The 19,980-nt window shown below is 34.1% G+C and overlaps 2 protein-coding genes across 2 annotated transcripts in view; both read left to right on the top strand.

The window, feature by feature from the left end:
- LOC123654604 (transmembrane protein 205) overlaps nucleotides 1-7,407 on the top strand; it is a 49,278-nt gene extending 41,871 nt beyond the window's left edge. The window contains exons 3-5 of the mRNA XM_045590503.1: nucleotides 685-848; nucleotides 4,161-4,283; nucleotides 5,418-7,407. Of these exons, the coding sequence (XP_045446459.1) occupies nucleotides 685-848; nucleotides 4,161-4,283; nucleotides 5,418-5,579 (449 nt within the window). The 3' untranslated portion in view covers nucleotides 5,580-7,407. The remainder of the gene's footprint in view (nucleotides 1-684; nucleotides 849-4,160; nucleotides 4,284-5,417) is intronic.
- Nucleotides 7,408-14,268: 6,861 nt separating this feature from the next.
- On the top strand, nucleotides 14,269-18,658 carry LOC123670410 (protein adenylyltransferase Fic). The gene is made up of 4 exons (XM_045603910.1): nucleotides 14,269-15,444; nucleotides 15,997-16,194; nucleotides 16,632-16,780; nucleotides 18,499-18,658. Exons 1-3 carry the CDS (start codon nucleotides 14,420-14,422, stop codon nucleotides 16,762-16,764), a joined length of 1,356 nt encoding a protein of 451 aa, XP_045459866.1. The 5' UTR covers nucleotides 14,269-14,419; the 3' UTR covers nucleotides 16,765-16,780; nucleotides 18,499-18,658.
- The last annotated feature ends 1,322 nt before the right edge of the window (nucleotides 18,659-19,980 follow it).

Below are 19,980 nucleotides of genomic sequence, written 5' to 3'. Positions count from 1 at the left end.
TTAAATCTGTTTTAGTAAGGTTTTTTTAACTGACAAAAACGAGCTTTTACGAAGCTTATTCAATAAATAAACATCATTAGAATGAATAATACTAGTTTTAAAAAAAAACTAAAAACCACGGTTATGTAAATAAGTTAAATTAAAAAGGAATAATCTTATCAAATTAGTGTGTTGTCATCGGTCCTCGATAAGTCTACTAAGTTTAAATGAAATCTGAACGTTTGATGTGGCTCAAAAACACATACGTATATCAATATATTCATTGAAAGTTTAGTTCTGAATCTAATAGATTTATTATTTTTATTATTTATTTTATAAAAAAAAAATGAAAAGTAATGATTTTTAGTACAATATTTAATGATATAAAAAGGTAAAACGTGTCGAACCCGACCCCAACCCCAAGTCCAATTTTTGGTTTACCAATAATTAAATAGCATTGATAAATAACTAGAATATCAACTTCTAGAAACGGAGTAGCTTTTACAGATTACAAATTATATTTTAATAACTAAATTAAGACTAAATAATAACTATTATTCAGTTATTTAGTGGTAGTTCCTAACCTCCCCAAGCTTAGTGGCTACCAATTTTCGAAGAACTTTGTAACGGTGAACAAAGTGAGGGTAGATGTGAAACTGGCTATAAAATGTAGCTTTGAAACTATATCCATCTCTTTCTTTCCAGGCATCGTATTATACTTCTCTCTCCCTCGGCATGAATTCGGCCGCGTCCAGACCGTGCTGTTCCCGGTTTACTACGCGTTCAACTCGCTCGTCAGCCTGTTAGCTGTGCTTGCGTACTTCAGAACGCAATGCCTAACACAATTCGAAAACACATCCTGGGTACAAGTAAGTATTTAAAAATTATTATTAAAAAACACACAAACAATCCACCTACTTACAAGAAATAAATTTTGAAATTAATAAAATAAGAACCTATTAAAAAAATCGTCTCCTATTATTTCACCTTATAAATAACCGGCAAAATGTAACCTCTCATTCATAACACACTCTTTTTCAATCCATTCGAAAACTATAAAAAGTTGACCCTTTAAAAATAAAACACAATTTTTCAAATATATTTCTTAATTTTAATACTCTAGTCAATGTATTGATGTCGGTTTTATATTTTTATCTAACGGTAATATCTAAGTTTAGTTCCTCTGTTGATAGAGAGGTTCTCGAAGATAAAAGATTATAAACAGTATTAAAATAATTATTTAAAAATTTAAATTATTATCAGTCGATATATGCTGTGTGGCTACGGCATAAAGAATATAGCCACCCACTCTATTCCTGTGGGTGTCGTAAGAGGCGACTAAGAGATAACACAATTCCATTACCACCTTGGAACTTAAAAAGCCGACCGATGACGGGATAACCATCCTACCGCTGGTTTTGAAATACACAGGCCGAAGACGGGCAGCAGTGTCTTCGGTGCGACAAAGCACCAACCCGCCTGCCCAGTGTGGTAACTATGGGCAAAACACATGAGTTCAAGCTTTTTTGGTGTGAACTTTTGGAGGCCTATGTCCAAAAGTGGACTGTAATAGGCTGAAATGATGATGATGATGATGATCAGTCGATATAAAGAGATATGGCTTTAGGGATTTACCGTAGGAGGAAAATGTTAACGCCTTCTCAACGGAACTAGTAGAAAAACTTCTGACCTGTGTCCTGCGACAAATACATGAGAACAATAATAACAAGGAGCCCAGATTGGGACAGATTACTGTATGGCTGTCTAATTCGCGAACTCGCGAACGCTACTACAACAGCCAGTTGTTACTACTTGGGCCTATTGGACATAAAGTTCATCCTGCACGAATAGTAGAAGAGATCTTTAGAACCTGTTTCGAAAAAAAATTTTAAAATTCAACTTGTAAATTCACAATTACGAACAGGAATACCTCTTTAATATAGAAAAATTCGATGATGAAAAAGAATAATATCTATACATATAATAAAATGGTAGGAAAGTTAAAACTGTACATTAAATATTTTTTAAAAGAATATTTGGAGTGTGATCTACAATCGATACCGAAGCCAAAAATATAGTTTTTAGAATTTTTGTCTGTTTGTCTGTCTGTATGTATGTCCGGGATAAACTCAAAAAGTACTGCATGGATTTACTTCAAATTTGGCACGGATATTATTAAGAAGTCGGGTCAACATATAGGCTACATAATATCACGCTATCACCTACGGGAAACGAGCAGTGAACCTTTATTTCTTCAACGCATTCTGTAACACCGTGTAATCTAACGACGCATATTTGAATGTTGTTGTTATTATGTTAATAACCAAGCTAACTTCACACTATAAATAAAGATATTCTGTAGTATATTTAGTATCAGCATTGCATCCGTGCGAAGCCGGGGCGGGTCACTAGTAATAAAGTAAATATAGAAATAATAATAACATTCTTAAACTTTTTTTATGTTGGATACCCTCATCAGTATTTTGTAACAAAAAATAAGTTCAGGCATTATCTTGTAATTACTAAACACACTACATACTTATTGAATATTTTGTTAAAATTTTTATACCGAGAACGTTAAAGACGAATATTGAAATATTAAAACGCTTTCAATATCTTTGCAAGCTGGAAACGATTTCATATTTTTTCATTAAATTTGGCGCCACACTCCAAAACCTTGTTCTTTTCACTCGAGTTAATCTCATTGACCTTAATGTTGTTACCGGATTAAGTGTCGATATTTCGATTATTTTTAATCGGTAAAGGAACTGAAGTGTCAAATATAAATGCATATAAACACTTAAAATTATTTGTATGCTTTTTTAAATAACTTCGTAACGACCTTTTCAATTCGTTTTTTTAACATTACGAAGTAAACCGTATAAAATAAGCATTTAATGTGTGAAAATTTAATAACATACAGTTGTGAAATAATTTCGTTCAATTTTATTCGAAATAATTTCAATATTATACTAAATGTTTACATATATTTACAAATAAAATAAAAAATCGTTATATCTATTAAAATAAAAACCAATAACCATTTGTATTTTACCATAAATTAAAAAATGGTATAACAACTATATTTTTTTGTTGTTTAATAATTAGTAATTCGAGAGTAAATTAGTAAATTGCAAACTATTAAACAACGATTTTAAAATTTCAGTTACAAAATTTACCCACGTCAAATTATTTGTAATCAAATTATTCGTATTAATTTGTCATCATGCGTCCCTTTCAATGTTTGATTAATGGTTTTGCGAATAAATACTTATATAACGCAATTTTAAATTGCACTTCCTAACATTTAAAAACGCAGCCTTGACATCAATTTAAAATAATACTGTAATAGCAATCTAAAAATAAAATTCTATCTTAAGAATCATCTAATGTTAATATGATTAAATAAAAAATAAAAATATCCATATGTTAATGAAAGGAGTTTTTATATGTTCAAAGCGAATGTTTTTATTTTCTATTATCTGTAATTGACTTTATCGCTGATACACAGACAAATGATTTACAGCTGATGACAGAGAGATACAAGGTTCATTCAAGGTTCATACCTAAGAATAAACCTAAATCTGACTTTATTGATTGCATGCAAGGAACTATGCTAGCAACACCGTATACGTATTATCTCACAAAGATGTCCTTTACATTTTGTTGGTTGGTTACATTTGGTTGGTTGGTTGACATAATGTATTGTGACATACTTTTTAAACAGGACTAAATTAAAATGTTTTAAAAATAGGAATTTAAATTGAAATTTTAGGATAAGACCTATAGCGGCAGGCAAGCAGATACCTCATTCAGATTTATAATCCGGGTCTAAAAAGTATATATCTCTATTAATCACTATTAATACTTTAGGTCTAAAAAATATATATCTCTATTAATCACTATTTTAATACTTTAAAAAAATTAATGAAATCCTTTTTTTTTAAATATGACCATGTTGGCAAACAAGCGTACTGCTCACCTAATGCTAAGTGGTTACCATAGCTTACGGACGTCTGCAATACCAGAATCATCACCAGAGCGTTGCCGACTCTACCCTTGACCCTTCCCAGGAACCTTGGATACAACTTTCTTCAATTCATACATTACATCGATCCATACTTTTGGCAATGTAATATTTATATTGTATCATATTAATTAAATGTTTTGTTTTGTTACAGCTAGCGCTTCTGCTAGTCGTGTTCAGTATAGAGGCGTACGTGCGCCTGTGGCTCGTAAGGCCGATGCTCCGAGCCAAGCACGTCAAGACTCAGATGGAGGAAGCAGCTGGAGGAGGACAAGAAGTAAGTAACAAAATATTTTTCCCCTTACATCACACTTAAAGACTATATATACCACGGAAGGTAGAATAAAGTCCTGTGAGTGTCCAAATCACGACAAAAATCTGAATGATAAACTTTAACCTTTGCGCAAGTGGCTAGTGTTGTACCACTGCGTCTTTAGAAATGCGATAGATAAGAGTTTCTTAATAATTGTGTTTGCAGGCAAACGAAGAAAAACCGACTTCAATTATATCGACAAGTAATACAACGTAGGTAGGCGAAAAAATAGTCAAGTAAATACGCATTATCAAAGATTACTCCAAAAGTTGCACTCAGATCTCGATGAAATTTAAATTTGACCACATGATAAACATCGGCTTTCGATTAAATTAAAAATCATCAAAATCGTTACATCCAGTAAAAAGTTAGGCGGATTTTCGAGAGATTCCCTCGATTTCTCTGGGATCCTATCATCAGATACTGGTTTCCTTATCATGGTACCAAACTAGGGATATCTCCTTTCCAACAAAAAAAGAATTATCAAAATCGGTTCATAAACGACGGAGATATCCCCGAACATACATAAAAAAACATATATACGGTCGAATTGAGTAATCTCCTCCTTTTTTTGAAGTCGGTTAAAAATTCTATTGAGCTTGTAATCTCGATCACACCGATAAATCTCATTCTTATTTTTCCATTACACGTGACGTGATACTGGCGAAATCAACCGTGTGCTAAAAAGCATTAACGAAAATAAGTGATGAGAATGAAAAAAATTAGATAGGTCGTATATTAAATATCTTTTCGCACGCGGCTTCGGCTTGAAAATAACACGTTACCGTTTTCTCCCCTTAAAATACAACCAATCAGCTCTCAGAGAGAAAAATTGGCCCATAAGTTATCAACTAACTAATCTATTAGTAGATATAATCATCAATCAATCAAAAATTCAAGTTAGAAGAGAACTGGTATTTTTTTTTTATATTTTGGAGACTCTTTCGGAAACCAGATTTTTACTTAAATAGACTACTGGATTTATCCAATCAAGATAACATCATATTTGTAAAGTTGTGTTGATTTAAAGTAAAATTAAAAAGTGTGTATGTGTTCAATCTTACCAGTCAGTATTCTTACTTTTTATTTTGTTTTCAGGTTGGTCGCCTCATTCTCGGTGAGCTGGCCCACTGTCCCCGCTACCTGCGTGTTCTCAAGACCTTCCGCGCATACCACTCCTCCATAGCCATGGGCACCATGATCACCCTCGGCTGCTCTTTCTACTCCACCATGATCCTGGTGGACTCTATGTGCCATTAAGGTGTAGGAGTCAAATAACTCAAGGGCTAGACCATATTATTCAAGGCGGTCTCGAAATACTATTCGTATTGATTTTACCACTCTAAAGTTTTTAGGATATCCTTTATAATTCACAATTCGATACGGTTCATTTCATCATTAAAATATGATAATAAGTATTAAACGTAACGCTTGTTCCACTACTACATCTAAGACAAACAGTCTTGTCTAATACGTGTGCACGCCCTTATAGCAACTTCGTGCAAAGTTGTCACAAAATTTTCAATTACTATTGGCGATCAAATAGCAATTTACCTAACAGTTTCTTTAACATTCATTTTTGTTCATTCATTTCATTTACTTTTGATATTATTTTTTCAATCTATGACACTAAAACTTTCTCACTGTGGATTTAAAAAGTATCAAGACTGTCAATCGTCACTATAGATACGAAAACCATGTACCAACTGAACAAAACACCACTAAATAAATTCATCTTAGTACTTATTAATATGTACAAGATACACTTCAAAACCTAGTCCACTACAATTATTTAAAAAAAAAAATCACTATTAATTGAGAAAATTTAAGTGTATATTGAAACGAATGCAATCTTCATTTAGTTCCATGTCAGGCTGTGAGGTCTGTTTAATAGGTTCTTTATGTTATTTATAGTTTTTTAGGAAAAAGAGTAAATTGAAGGTTATGTGAGGCGCTGGTCGCACGTTTTCTTGAGAAACTAGTGTTGCTGCAAAGTAATAACTATTATATATTTGCTGTAACACAAATAATTACAGACATGGATTTGACTTAAACATATCGTAAATATAATGATTATTCTTGGAATAAAAATGAAAACTAATTTACCTTCGATTTTATTACTGTTCAAAAGTTACTAGAGAAGTAATAAATCCATGTCTAGTATAATTGCTTTTCTTATTAAATTATAACAAATGTTGAGCAATGTTCGTTTAGTATTTAAGAATTTTTAGCCAGGTTCTATCGAAGAAATTGGCGAATGTATTCTTGCCACTATTAAATGTATTTATAGTTAAGATAACGCCAGAACTATCACATACTGTTGAGTTTTTGTTAACCAATAAATTGTTTTTATTGTGACGTATGTTAGTGTTTAAATATTTCGATAATTTAATACGCTAAATGTACATATATTTCGATAAACTATTGATTTACAAAAAATCGCCAATGTGTGTTAGTAGGAGCGGCCGCAGCCGACCCATCCTAAGCTGCTTGACGGTCTCGGATTGTTTGCTTTCTCGAATCTACTATTATTTGCAATACTGCCATAAGCTTTAGTGTGTAAAGTAGAGATAATTTATGTACAGTATGAACATTTCGTGTGCAATAATCGTAAAAAGGCTGAAAGCAGCATTTGCGAGGTCAGTGACTTCTTTATTGCTACTCTGTAAATCTCAGTTCTGCCGCGAGTTTAATGAATTTATAGTGAACATGAAACACATTAAGCTTGCGCTAATCGATAGCAATGAATCGAATGAGACAAATGCTTACTGTGTGAGATCTAGTCAGCAATAAACGGAGTATTATCGTAAATTCGCAGTATTATGTGCTTGTGCGTGTTGAAGAAACCGACCCTTAATTTTATTATGATTGCGTTCGGAAGCGATCAAGCAGCTTAAACCGTAGCCTGGGGTTCGCAGAATGTTAAATTAATTAATTCTAGATTTATAGTATAATTTAATGTTAAGGTCTGTAGCGTTAAATAAAATTATTTTAATGATGATCTGAATGTTAACATGTAAGGTATTGTTATTTATTCGAGAGAATGATGGAAGTATTAAAATTTTTAAATAAATTGATGATATTAAAACGTGTTGCTTATTTCGCGAGTGTGTTGTTTCGCTCGTAAGATGCCTCATTAAAACATCTTGCTTAATCATATACGTTTTCCCGGTAACCCGATACCGTGTAAAGAACGTTTTAAAATGGACACGCATATTATAATGTGCAATTTGTAAGAAACAAGTTCTCATTTGGGAAATTATTGAAGCGTTATTGAGTTGAACAAATTAGTGTTTCTGTCTGTTAAATGATTTATGGTTGACGTCTTGAACAATGTAATGTTATGGATTGAGTGAAATCGATATCACTAATAAATTAATTATACTATATGAAGTTATATCAAATTTGAGAAATTTTCTAATTGTTAAATACAAATACAATATGTAGGTACAAGTTTAATTATCTTATTAGTTATAGCAAATCCACAAACTACGTGGCAAGGAAATTATTGATATAAACACAATACTTTTAAGCTACAAAAGTAATTTACAAAATTGGCACGCGATGGTCAGAACAGAGACGGACTTATAAATCTGCCGCCAGTAGGCTATTCAGTTTTACCATCACTACTAACCTCTGCAATTCAGTACCCTATTTCGTAATAGGAGTACAGTGCTGAAATATTTATTTTTTTTTTTTTAATATTTAATTCGTTTTTGTGATTTCTTTTCTAGTTGTTTTTTTTTTTTTATTTCTGAAAAAAAAAAAGCAGACTAAATTTGCCGCCCTAGGCTCCAGCCCACAAAACCATCTGGTAAATCCGCCATTGGGTTAGAAACATCGATAGAATTTTCATTAATATTTTTTACATGTTTTGCTAATGTTGAGCAAACACACTGCAAGTTTAGAAGCAATGAAATAATATGAAGTCGTTATCTAATTCGTCACAAAGTCGCAAATTGTACGAATGCTTTTAAAAATAATAAGTAATCTACTCAAATTGTAGAAAGGTGAATTTGTTCAATGTAGTAGGTTGTGTTATAACTGCCGCACAAAATAATCTTATGGCAATCTGTATGGCTATATTGGATTACAGCGAAACTGAATACCGAGTAATTTAATCGTCTGCATAAATAAATAATCATGAATAATAATATTACATGCAGCTGTCAGTTGTTAAGCAATTACCGTAGCTTATCTACATACGTCTGTTATGTGGCTACAGCAGTAAAGAATATAGACACCCCATCTCTTCCCGTGGGTGTCGTAAGAGGCAACTAAGGGATAACACAGTTCCACTACCACCTTGGAACTTAAAAAGCCGATCGTTGGCGGGATAACCATCCAACTGCTGGTTTTGAAATACACAGGCCGAAGACGGGCAGCAGCGTCTTCGGTGCGACAAAGCCAGTCCTGCGGTCACCAACCCGCCTGCCCAGTGTGGTGACTATGGGCAATACACATGAGTTTACGCCATTTTTGGCGCAAACTTGTGGAGGCCTATGTCCAGCTGTGGACTGTGATAGGTTGTAATTAATTATCTACATACGTACAACATCACCGTATTGTCGATCCTACCTCCCTGTGTGGCGCATTTACCCTTGGGCCAAAAGGTACATGACGAGATGGTACCCTAAGAAGAGCGGCGCAATTCTGCACAAGGGGTGGTCAAACCGATCATAAATAACTACTAAGGATGTAATTAGTACATAAAAACATCAGCCGATAAATTCCAAAGATAATAATCGATCATTTATTAATCGATTTTATTCCGAAAACTCATACCCCAAACTTTTTGCTGCTTTTACCCCTTTGCCTTAATTTATAGGGTGGTAAACTTAATTGACCCGAGGCGCTGTATTTTAAAATACGCCACCGCTTGTGAACGCAACGCATACTCAGAAGTTATTGCTGCTTTATTCACCACAGGAACACAATATTACTCGAGAGAAATAATATTTGACCATCATCTTCTGTGAAGATAAGTTATGTCTCCTGTTGGGCTGCTACAGATTTCGGGAAAGATATTATCTGCGAACCTGCGATGCCCTACCCCAATATTAATAAGTCTTATTAAAGTTACTAATTTGCTATTTTAAACCTACAATAAAATTACAAACATACTAAACTTATCACAATAGACTATGTAAAACTACGTGAAACTGTTTGTAAATATTTAAATTGTATTTTAACCAACTTCAAAAAATGAGGAGATTATAAATTGGCATGTATTTTGTATGTGTGTTACTTCATAATCATCATCTTTTTTTTAAATCGAAAGCTGCTGTTTACATTTATCCATTCATCTCATCAATTTTAAATAGTTCGAGATCTGAGGAGTAATTTTATAAATAAATAAACGCTTCACACTCAACGGCCCCCAATAGGATAATTTCCTATTCTAGGGTCCAGAGACACACAATAAACGAGAACAAGTTAGTTATCACTAATAATACATATTAACTGACTATTGTTTCGCCTAAGCACATGTATTTTACTTATCGATGTGATTGAAGTTGAAGAAGAATTTTTCTTGTTTGCAAACTCAATCTATATATTATATATAAAAATTTAGTGTAACGATGTATGTGGGTGATATACAGATGTCTATCGATACTTAATGCGTTTGTTTAAGGAAATCTATTCATAATTTTTTTCACGACATTCAATGAGAAAAAAATAGTTACGCCAATATACACACCTAGTGAAGGATACTCAAATAGATTGATCGGTATGACAAAATTACAGTTTTGTTTAATATGATAGAAAATGCTATAAATTAATAATTCAGTGAGTACTCAAAGGAAATATGTCGGGGAGGTATATGGCTGCATATAACATCACAGCAGGCTTCGTGAGCGCGGTCGAGTCTGAGGGGCAGGAACAAGAGCCTCAGATCTTCAATACACCACCAGGGGACCCGGTGGTGGTAGTGGCCAGATGCACGAGAGTAATGCTGGATGATCGGATACTCCGGATGGCTCAAACCATCATGGGGGACCGTGACGCCAATGATTCTTCCGTGGTCTGGGGGCTACCTTCACTGGAATGGATAAATGGGGTTCCAGGATGTGGCAAGACAACTCGCATAGTCGGGGAATTCGATGAGGACGAGGAAGTCGTCATTACGACCACAGTCGAGGCTGCCAAAGAACTTAAGGAGAAGCTGGCACACCGCTATGGCGTTAAAGCCAAATCTAAGGTGCGCACTATGGCCTCCGTACTGGTCAATGGTTTTCGAGGGGGCGCAAAAATCAGCCGTCTTACGGTAGATGAAGCCCTCATGAACCACTTCGGGGCCATAGTGATGGCAGCCCGACTATCAGGGGCCAAGAAGGTGGTCCTCATCGGAGATATTAACCAGCTGCCGTACATCGACAGGGAAAACCTGTTCAAGATGCGGTACAGCAGACCAACCCTGATAACAGGCATATCGTGGGAGCTGTCTTGTACGCACCGAAACCCCAAGGATGTCGCCTTCGCCATCAGCGAGGTCTACAAAGATATTTATAGCTCAAGCCCAATAATCCGTTCCCTGCGCGTGGAAAGCTTCACGGGCGCGCAAATCTCTGCAAGACAGAACTGGACCCTATACCTGGTCTTCACGCAGGAAGAGAAGAAGTTGCTGGTGGACCGGGGATACGGGAAAGGGGAGGGGTCGCGTGTCTTGACTATCCACGAGGCGCAGGGCCAGACGAGTGAGAGTGTCATCGTCATCCAGACGAGGAGTGGGAGGCTGCGAATACATGACAGCGTTTCGCACGCGATAGTCGCGGTGACTAGACACACCAAGGCCTGTGTCTACTACACCGACTACAGAGATGACGCGATCTGTCGTTTCGTCGGGAGGGCGGCGGAGGCTACGGAAAAAGACATCCTCGAGCATAGTCTCAAGATGGCGATTCATAATAGAGACACCGCCGTCGTTGGGAGTATTCTCGAGATGTCAAAATAAAATTCGAATAGGTTGCTTTGCTTGGGAGGAGTAAGTTTGGTAGTAATATAGACAATATTAAAAAATATATTTCTAAATAATGTAAGATTTAGCTAGATATAAGTATAGTATTATAAGGAAATAATAATAATACAAAAAAAAAAAAAAATGTTGTACCATAGATTAGATTAAGAACCGGTCGGTGGACTCACGTCTCTTTTGGAGACATTAAAAACAAACATAGTCTGACTTGAACAGCGATGTTGTTGACAAACGCCTACCTTGAAATAGAGAAAAAATAAAAATAAAAATTTGCATGTATTAGAGTAAAAAAGGACATGGGTTCATAAGCCCGTGGATGTATAAGACTTGTTAAAAAAAAAAAAAAAAAAATAATTCAGTGAGTGGTGTACATGGACGTAATATACATAATGGTTTATAACCAAATTTTAATCTTTCCCAATGTCTATGTCACTGTCAATTTCAGTACTTGGCTAGCATAGATGAAGTAAAAAAAGTAGATAATGCGCGGCCTTTGTTGTTAGTGAAGCCACAAAACTCGGCTCCTTCAAGTAAACACACGCGCTCACGCACACATATGCATCAAACTACGCTCATTTTCGTTAGGTAACTTACAGACCGTACAAAGGCGTCCCATGCACGTCTTAACCGACCCTGACGATAGGATCACGGCGCTTAACGCCATATACACCACACACACCGCCCCCGCCGGCGAGGGCGAGGTCCCCGCGTTCTGACGGCTCGCACGCGCCTAGGCGCGTAGCTGACCGTCCGTAAGCCGTCTCAGCGCTCCGCATAGCGCCTTCTCCACTCCGACGACGCTCTAAGCCGAGGTGCGATCTCGCTAGGAGACACCCTTAGGGCGGGCGTTTTTCCCCCCCGAGCCCTCCCAGAGGGCTCCCATTCTTCCTTCGCGGCCGGCTTGCCTAAGTGCCCGGCCCCTCTCACCGGTGACGCTGTAAAGGCCGCTAGGGCCAACAGCACTCTTCACTTCGGAAAAAAAAAAAAAAATCATTTTCGTTAGTATCTCACGAGGCCTCGTACAGTAACTTTGCCTATAAAATGCCGTTCTTTTGTAATTAAATGGTGCAAAAACAATACCAAAGTGAACAAAAAGTATGAAGAAATATCGTTTCACACGTAAATACATACAAAACTTTATATTTTTTGTTATTCCAAAATAATATTGAGGTTATTCGGAACTTATAATTTCTATGCCCCGAAATGACGTACCGAGGGAGTGTTACCAGTAATTTTTATTTCCATTAGCCCAAAATGCGGGTAAGTAAATTGTAGGCAATCATAGAAAAATAATTAAGTAGAAAGTGGACATCATTATTGTGTTTTTTTTTTATCGAGTGATTTTATGTTTTACCTAAATTGAAGTCAATATGAATTTTTAACTCGTTTTTGTCTGTTTAAATTTGTGAATTAACTACTCATATTTTACTACTAAATATCATGATTTTAGGTTTCCAACGAATATTTTAATAGGAGATAGATAGAATAGGTAGCTGCTGTGCGACTGAGCTGAAATGAACTACAACGACAGCCATCCTCATCTAGTGTGGTTTGTTCAAACCATTTTGATAAAGCTGACATGTACGGTACAAAACGTGGACTTCGCAGAGTACCATCACGTATATACTACTACTTACTACTAGGTATTTTAATGTTGAATTTTTTGTTCTAGGACCTACCGGATGAGTCTTAAATTAGTCGTTAACCAAGATTCAATCTTTGATACACCTAGAAAACATAAACTAAGAGAAAAGTTAAAAAAACAGGAACTTTATTTAAAAAAAAAATGTAAAAAAATTAAATCATTACAGCAAAGAGTTAGACGACTTTAAAACAGGAACTTGCCCTTCAGAGGAATCATCAATTACTTAAAAACGCAATTTTCATTGACACAGATTTATATAATTCATTAAATCAAAACATGGCTGCAATAGATTTATTTAACAATTTGAAGCAAAAAAGGAGTATATTAAAAACTATAAACAGATTTTTATTTTCGCATACCCATTTTACCTATATTAAATTAATTGTGTTTAATCCCATTTAATAAAATTTGCAGGGACTTTTTTTAAAAAGTGTCAACACTTCATTCACTCACACATATTTAAATAATTGTGTTTGCTCGCAAACGAAAAAAAAACCGACTTCAATTACATCGCCGAGTAATACAACGTAGATCGACGAAAAAATAGTCAAGTAACAACGCATTATCAAAGATTACTCAAAAAGTAGTTATCAGATCTCGATGAAATTTAAATGTGACCACATGATAAACATCGGCTTTCGATTAAATTAAAAATCATTAAAATCGGTACACCTAATAAAAAGTTATTGCGGATTTTCAAGAAGTTCCCTCGATTTCTCTGGGATCCCATCATCAGATCCTAGTTTCCTTATCATGGTACTAAACTAGGAATATCTTCTTTCCAACAAAAAAAGAATTATCAAAATCGGTACACCCAGTAAAAAGTTATTGCGGATTTTCAAGAGTTTCCCTCGATTTCTCTAGGATCCCATCATCAGATCCTAGTTTCCTTATCACGGTACTAAACTTGGGATATCTCCTTTCTAACAAAAAAAGAATTATTAAAATCGGTACATCCAGTAGAAAGTTATGCGGTATAATACAACGTAGGTCGACGAATAAAGCGTCAAATAAAAACGCATTATTAGATATAGCTCGAAAAGTAGTTGTTAGATCTCAAATAAATTTAAATGGGACCAATTGGCACACAACACCTTTCGATTAAAAGAAAATTTGTCGAAATCGCTCCACCCAGTCAAAAGTTCTGATGTAACATACATAAAAAAAAAAAAAAAAAAAAAAAAATACAGTCGAATTGAGAACCTCCTCCTTTTTTGGAAGTCGGTTAAAAAGTGGCTTCACTTTTTTGTTCTAAGTGCGTTATCTATTCTTTTTACTTGATCTATGTAGGCTAGTAATCTGTGCATGTAAAATGTGAATCACTATTCTGTCAGCTGTCGCCTGTCATACGATGGCCTAACGTGTGTTTCTGTTATTTGTGTTTGGAAATAATATTGTAATTTACGATGAAATCTAAATTATTTACAGTGATTACCTCCGTGATAATATCAGTACGCATAGGTTTTGTTAATACCAGTTATGTTGTTCTTAGATAGATCGAAGCGAACCGAAAATATGACGTGCGAATCGAAGAAATACTTCCAAATTAAAATGATTGTAGATAAATGTAAAACTGTTTTAATTTTGTCTAGTATTATTTGTACTTTTGGTGTTTTGATATCGTTGCACAAGCTACTTAGCCACGATGTAAGATTAGTTAAGCCGTTTTCGCCCATACCAGCTGGTTTGTATGGCACCTATCTCGAAACCTTTATTGAAGAGTCTCCGCCACAAGCGAAGAAACCTGACAAGGCTCGAGATGCGGAAGCTGTCGTATCATTGAACGCTGCGTTAGAAATGAAAAAAATCGGTAAAGCTGATAAAGCATTGAAATTGTTTCAACACGCATTCGCCTTGTCTCCAAAACATCCAGACATATTGAATCATTACGGAGAGTTTTTAGAAGAAACCAAAAAAGATGTAGTGAAAGCAGATCAATTATACACTTTAGCTTTAAATAATTACCCAGATCATACTGGAGCTTTAATGAATAGACAACGCACAGCTAGCATAGTAGAGAATTTAGATAGAGAAATGTTACGGAAAATTGATGAAAAGCGAGACACGCTGCTCTCTATACCTGAGAATAATGCTGCATTATGTAGAGCAAAAAAGGAGGCATATTTTCAACATATTTATCACACTGTTGCTATTGAAGGTAATACAATGACATTGCAGCAAACTCGTAGTATACTTGAAACAAGAATAGCAGTCGCTGGAAAGAGTATAGCTGAACACAATGAAATCTTAGGCTTAGATGCAGCTATGAAGTATATAAATCAGACATTATTGTATAGACTTAGAGAGATATCAATGGGAGATATACTGGAAATTCATAAGAGAGTTCTAGGGCATGTAGATCCAGTTGAAGGTGGGCAGTTCAGAAGAACCCAAGTGTATGTTGGTGGACACATCCCACCAGGACCCTCGGAGATACAGAAACTTATGACACAGTTTCTTGATTGGCTGAATTCTGAAGATGCCTTAGAACTGCACCCAGTTAGGTAAAGTTTATAGCTAATTTAAACGTGGCTAACACATATTATCTGCAATAAAATATAATATTTATAACATGTGTTATTAGTTACTGATAACAGGCTTGTTGAAAAATGATATTTTATTGCATTATAAAATTAATTTTCTTCAAACGTGTGTTAATACCGAAAATGTCAACAATAAAAACTGTAATTTTGTATCAAAATTTTGAGGGGTTGTTTATGAAATTTTCTCAGTTAAAAGAACAGGAAGTGGGTCTTACATAACGTGACATAGTTCCATAATAAGTGGAGTCTAATAAACATCCCATAGTTGGGCAAAAGTCTATTCTTCGTAATCACACTGTTTTTCACTGCAGGTTGTCTAAAAAAATTCTCTAAACCTGTTGTAACATGCTTATAATAATAACTGGGGCAGGCGGCTTTACATGATTAAATATAGGGGGAACACCTAGAGCCACTAATGCCCGGACCAGGGACAAATTTTTGTATAGATATAGAAAAAAAATTATAAATACAGGAATATTCACAATAATAATTTTAAAAAAATTAAATTTTCAGATATGCTGCTCTAGCACACTACAAACTAGTGTATATTCACCCGTTCATAGACGGCAATGGACGAACTTCCCGCCTTCTCATGAACCTACTACTGATGCAGGCCGGCTACCCACCTGTTATCATAGCCAAGCAACACAGGCACCTCTACTATCAACATCTACAAACTGCTAATGAGGGCGATGTAAGACCATTTGTAAGGTATGTTGTGTTTAATAGTATATTTATTATAATTTATATTTGGTATTATTTGTATAATTACTAAAAAGGCATTTTTTATATATATATGCAAGTATGTTTATGTGTGTATATGTAGTTTCATGCCTGCAAGTATGTCTATTTAAGTGTATGTATACATGTCACATGTATTATTTCTGGTTGTACAATATAGTATATTTGTATTGTATTGTAAAAAGAAAAACAAGCAAGTCCATACGTTTCCGTCCGCACGTTTTTTCACATTTTTATGTCATTCAAAAAGCTTATAAATATTTTTGAGGAGGTAATAAACACTTAATGAAAATTCGTCTAACGTTTTTTATTTTACCCAGGAAGAATAGGATGTTGCTACTTTTGATAATAAATTGCGAGATATATTTACAAAATACAACAATAGGAACTGTTCTTCTAAATTCCAGGTTCATAGCCCAGTGCACAGAGCGTACATTGAACCTTTATCTGTGGGCCACGAGTGAGTACACTCCCAATGTTCCGGCCATCGGGCACCCACACATACTTACTGGAGAAGGATTTGAGGAAGAGTTTTTCTGACATTTTCTTTACTAGGGTAATAGAAAAAATTAATATAGAAAGTAAAAATATAGATATGAAATATTTTTTCAAGTGATATAAACCATGATTATTTATTTGGTCTAGTTTATAGGTATGAATTTAAAATTAATTTATGTTATTAGATATGTAAATTATCTTCAGAGCTATGAATTGGAATGGCATAAATTTTAAATCCACATTTCATATGTCGCTATTTGGATTTTATTTTATGGATTTGTTTTGGTTAAACAATACAATCAAAGCTGGTATATACTCAGTTACCCACAACTATATATTATCAATATATATAAATGTTTATCTGTATGTCCTTCAAAGAATCGCAAACTATGCATTGATCAGGTCATGATCTTCAGCAAAGTGTTGTGCATGAGCCCACAAAGGTCGGAATTAGTACGAACAAAAAAATAAAAAGCGTAGCAACGCACACAGGGTACAGCTAGTTTATTATAAAACTTTCAACCCTTATATATAATTTAAGTATTTTTTTTTAAATGATATTTAATACCTTATGCTTTCCAATTACATAATACATAATGAACAGTTACTTAATTTCTGTAAAAGTAACAAATTCATTTTAAACAAATATTTTTGTTGTGTATAGAGGTTTTGTATTGTGTAAAGATCATCTTGTATGGAAAAAATCTTGCCTGTATGATACATAAGGTACACGGACTAAAATATATAATTGAAGATATTTTTGTATCATAAATAGTAGTACTTTATGTACATATAAACTTCCAGAGCTCATATCTTGTTGATCTGAGTTTCTAAAATACATACCTATAATAAATTCGCTTAAACCGAAAAGAAATTCATCATATCAAAAATTTCGATCTAGCGGGTACATCGTTCCATAGCTTAGTTGGCTAGAGCACCGACACGGTCAGTCGGAGTCGCAGGTTCTATCCCCGCGTGAACGATCAATTTTTGATATGATATTTAAAAAAATGTTTAGAATACCTATAATAAAGTTAGAGATGAAATCAAAAATCTGGAAAGTAAGAAATACAACTTTTAAACTTATTTTACCGTGCACTTCCAGAGGTGCATTAAAATAACTTGTGCTAATTTTACTTAAATCTAATTACCTTTTAAATAGGTTATACTTAGATGTAAAATATAAGTTTACAATCACTATAGAATACAACTTTTAATTTTAAACAAGTGCATTTACTTGTGACCCGCTGGCGGGGATTGTTTTAATAAGCTGTTGCTAAAATCTATTTAACATTATTTCTGTGTCATGAGTGTTTTTTTTTTTAAATAAATTTTACCGTTAAGGCTTTAGATTAAGTACCGTCGAATTATCTAAGCTCAAAATTTGACCGTTTATCGGCATAATTTCGTAACAAAAAAAAAAAAAATAACCCTAACCTATCTAACTTCAAAATAACGGTTCTTAATCTAAAGCCTAGCTATTTTACCTACTAAATGCATATGAACATATATATACCATATATTTTTAACGCATTTAGAAAGAAAAAACGAAGACAGAGATGTTTTCCCAATACCACAATACACCAATTTTAACATGTTATCAGATTGATTGGTCAAGATTAAAAATGTTTAAATATGCCTTTATTAAAAATTATATTATTGCATGTAAATATATTTTATTTATAACAAGTGTGTTCTGTGATATGTTATTTATTTAGATGGTAATTGTTAACGTGTCATGTGTTCACCTATGAGTGTTATATTTTTTTCTTACAGTTATCTACAAAGTGTTCCATGTGAAATATAACTTTATACTTAAAACTTCATCACAAAGTAGTAACAACACGTCTTCCAAGAACGTTGTTTTCCTATAACAAGAATTACTGTACAAAATCTATTACAACTTTAGTTGGCGTAAATATAACACTTTCATGTATTATTCGTTTCATTTTTGTTACCAAATAAAACTGTACTTTACTTATAGTACATGATATTGTACATACTGTACTTATACATCACACATGAGTTTACACCTTTTTTGGCGCGAATTCGTATTATATTCCTATGTCCAGCTGTGGACTGCGATACGCTGAAGTGTGTGATGTGTGCACGCCTCCGAGGAGGTTGTGCTTTACTCTCACAAAATGAAAATTACGGGAAGGACTTACACTTAAACCTGTATGTTTTTATAACAATGTATTACTTAATATGCTATAAAAAACATACTTTTGTACAGAATACACATCAAACTAGAAAATTAATGATCATTTGTGGCCTTTTTCAATATATTATAGTAAAAAGAATGAATTAAATAAATATTCCAACATTGACGTCGAAATTTTGGATTTACGGATGATAGCAAAATTACGCGAGAACAACTTGATGAAATAAACTTTTTTTTATGTCAGGGAACTAAACCAAGAAGCTTATTAAATATGAAGGCTAAAAATTCTTCAATTTACAAAAAATATTTATATATATTTCTACCATAACAAAATAATGAATCAGCGATCTGTGATTATCTGCAAGAACCAAATTAAGAGTGTATGCTACCTCAAATTGCTTATTTTCCACTCGGCAGGATGTCCATATCTTCCAAACTACTGAATACTTAAGTTTGAAATTTATGTATGGTAAAGTTCAGGACATAAACTATCTTTCATATGTTTCGAAAACACGATTCCATAAGATTTTCTCGATACAAAAAAATCGCAAAGTTACCTCTATTTTTGTATTAAAACCTTAATATCTCAGTAAATATAGAAGTTATGGACTTGAGATTAAGCAAGGTAATTGAAATAAGTATGAAGAACATTTTATATGTTGCGTCTTTAAAAAAATAACTATTGATAATGTTTGTGGGGAGAAAATACGTATAATTCGCGCGATGAACAACCATGCGCTCTCAATTCTCATGTGTATTTAGTACGGGTGAAATCTGAATTCGAACCCCTTGACTAATAGAACTTATAATCGTACGATCATTTGTTCCTAAACAAGCTATTCACCCGACACGTCTCCAACGTGCACTTTTAAATTTTCCATTTTTTTTTACACTAAATAGACTGGTCTTACCTAGACTCGTTCCCATTTAATGTTCATTCATCATAAAACATTAACAGAAAAATAGCTGATAATAATAAGGCAGCATTCAAAACTTAATATATTTCCAAGAAACTGTCTATGGGTTAAGTTTCCCAGAGTAGATTTGAAGTAAAAATCGTAAACTTGAGACGACTAACAAAATAAGAGAATATT

The sequence above is a fragment of the Melitaea cinxia genome, chromosome 1, assembly GCF_905220565.1.
Source record: "Melitaea cinxia chromosome 1, ilMelCinx1.1, whole genome shotgun sequence".
In the NCBI taxonomy this organism is placed as follows: Eukaryota; Metazoa; Arthropoda; class Insecta; order Lepidoptera; family Nymphalidae; genus Melitaea; species Melitaea cinxia.
The sequence above is the reverse complement of the archived record's forward strand: the minus strand, read 5'-3'. Positions and strand labels throughout refer to the sequence as shown.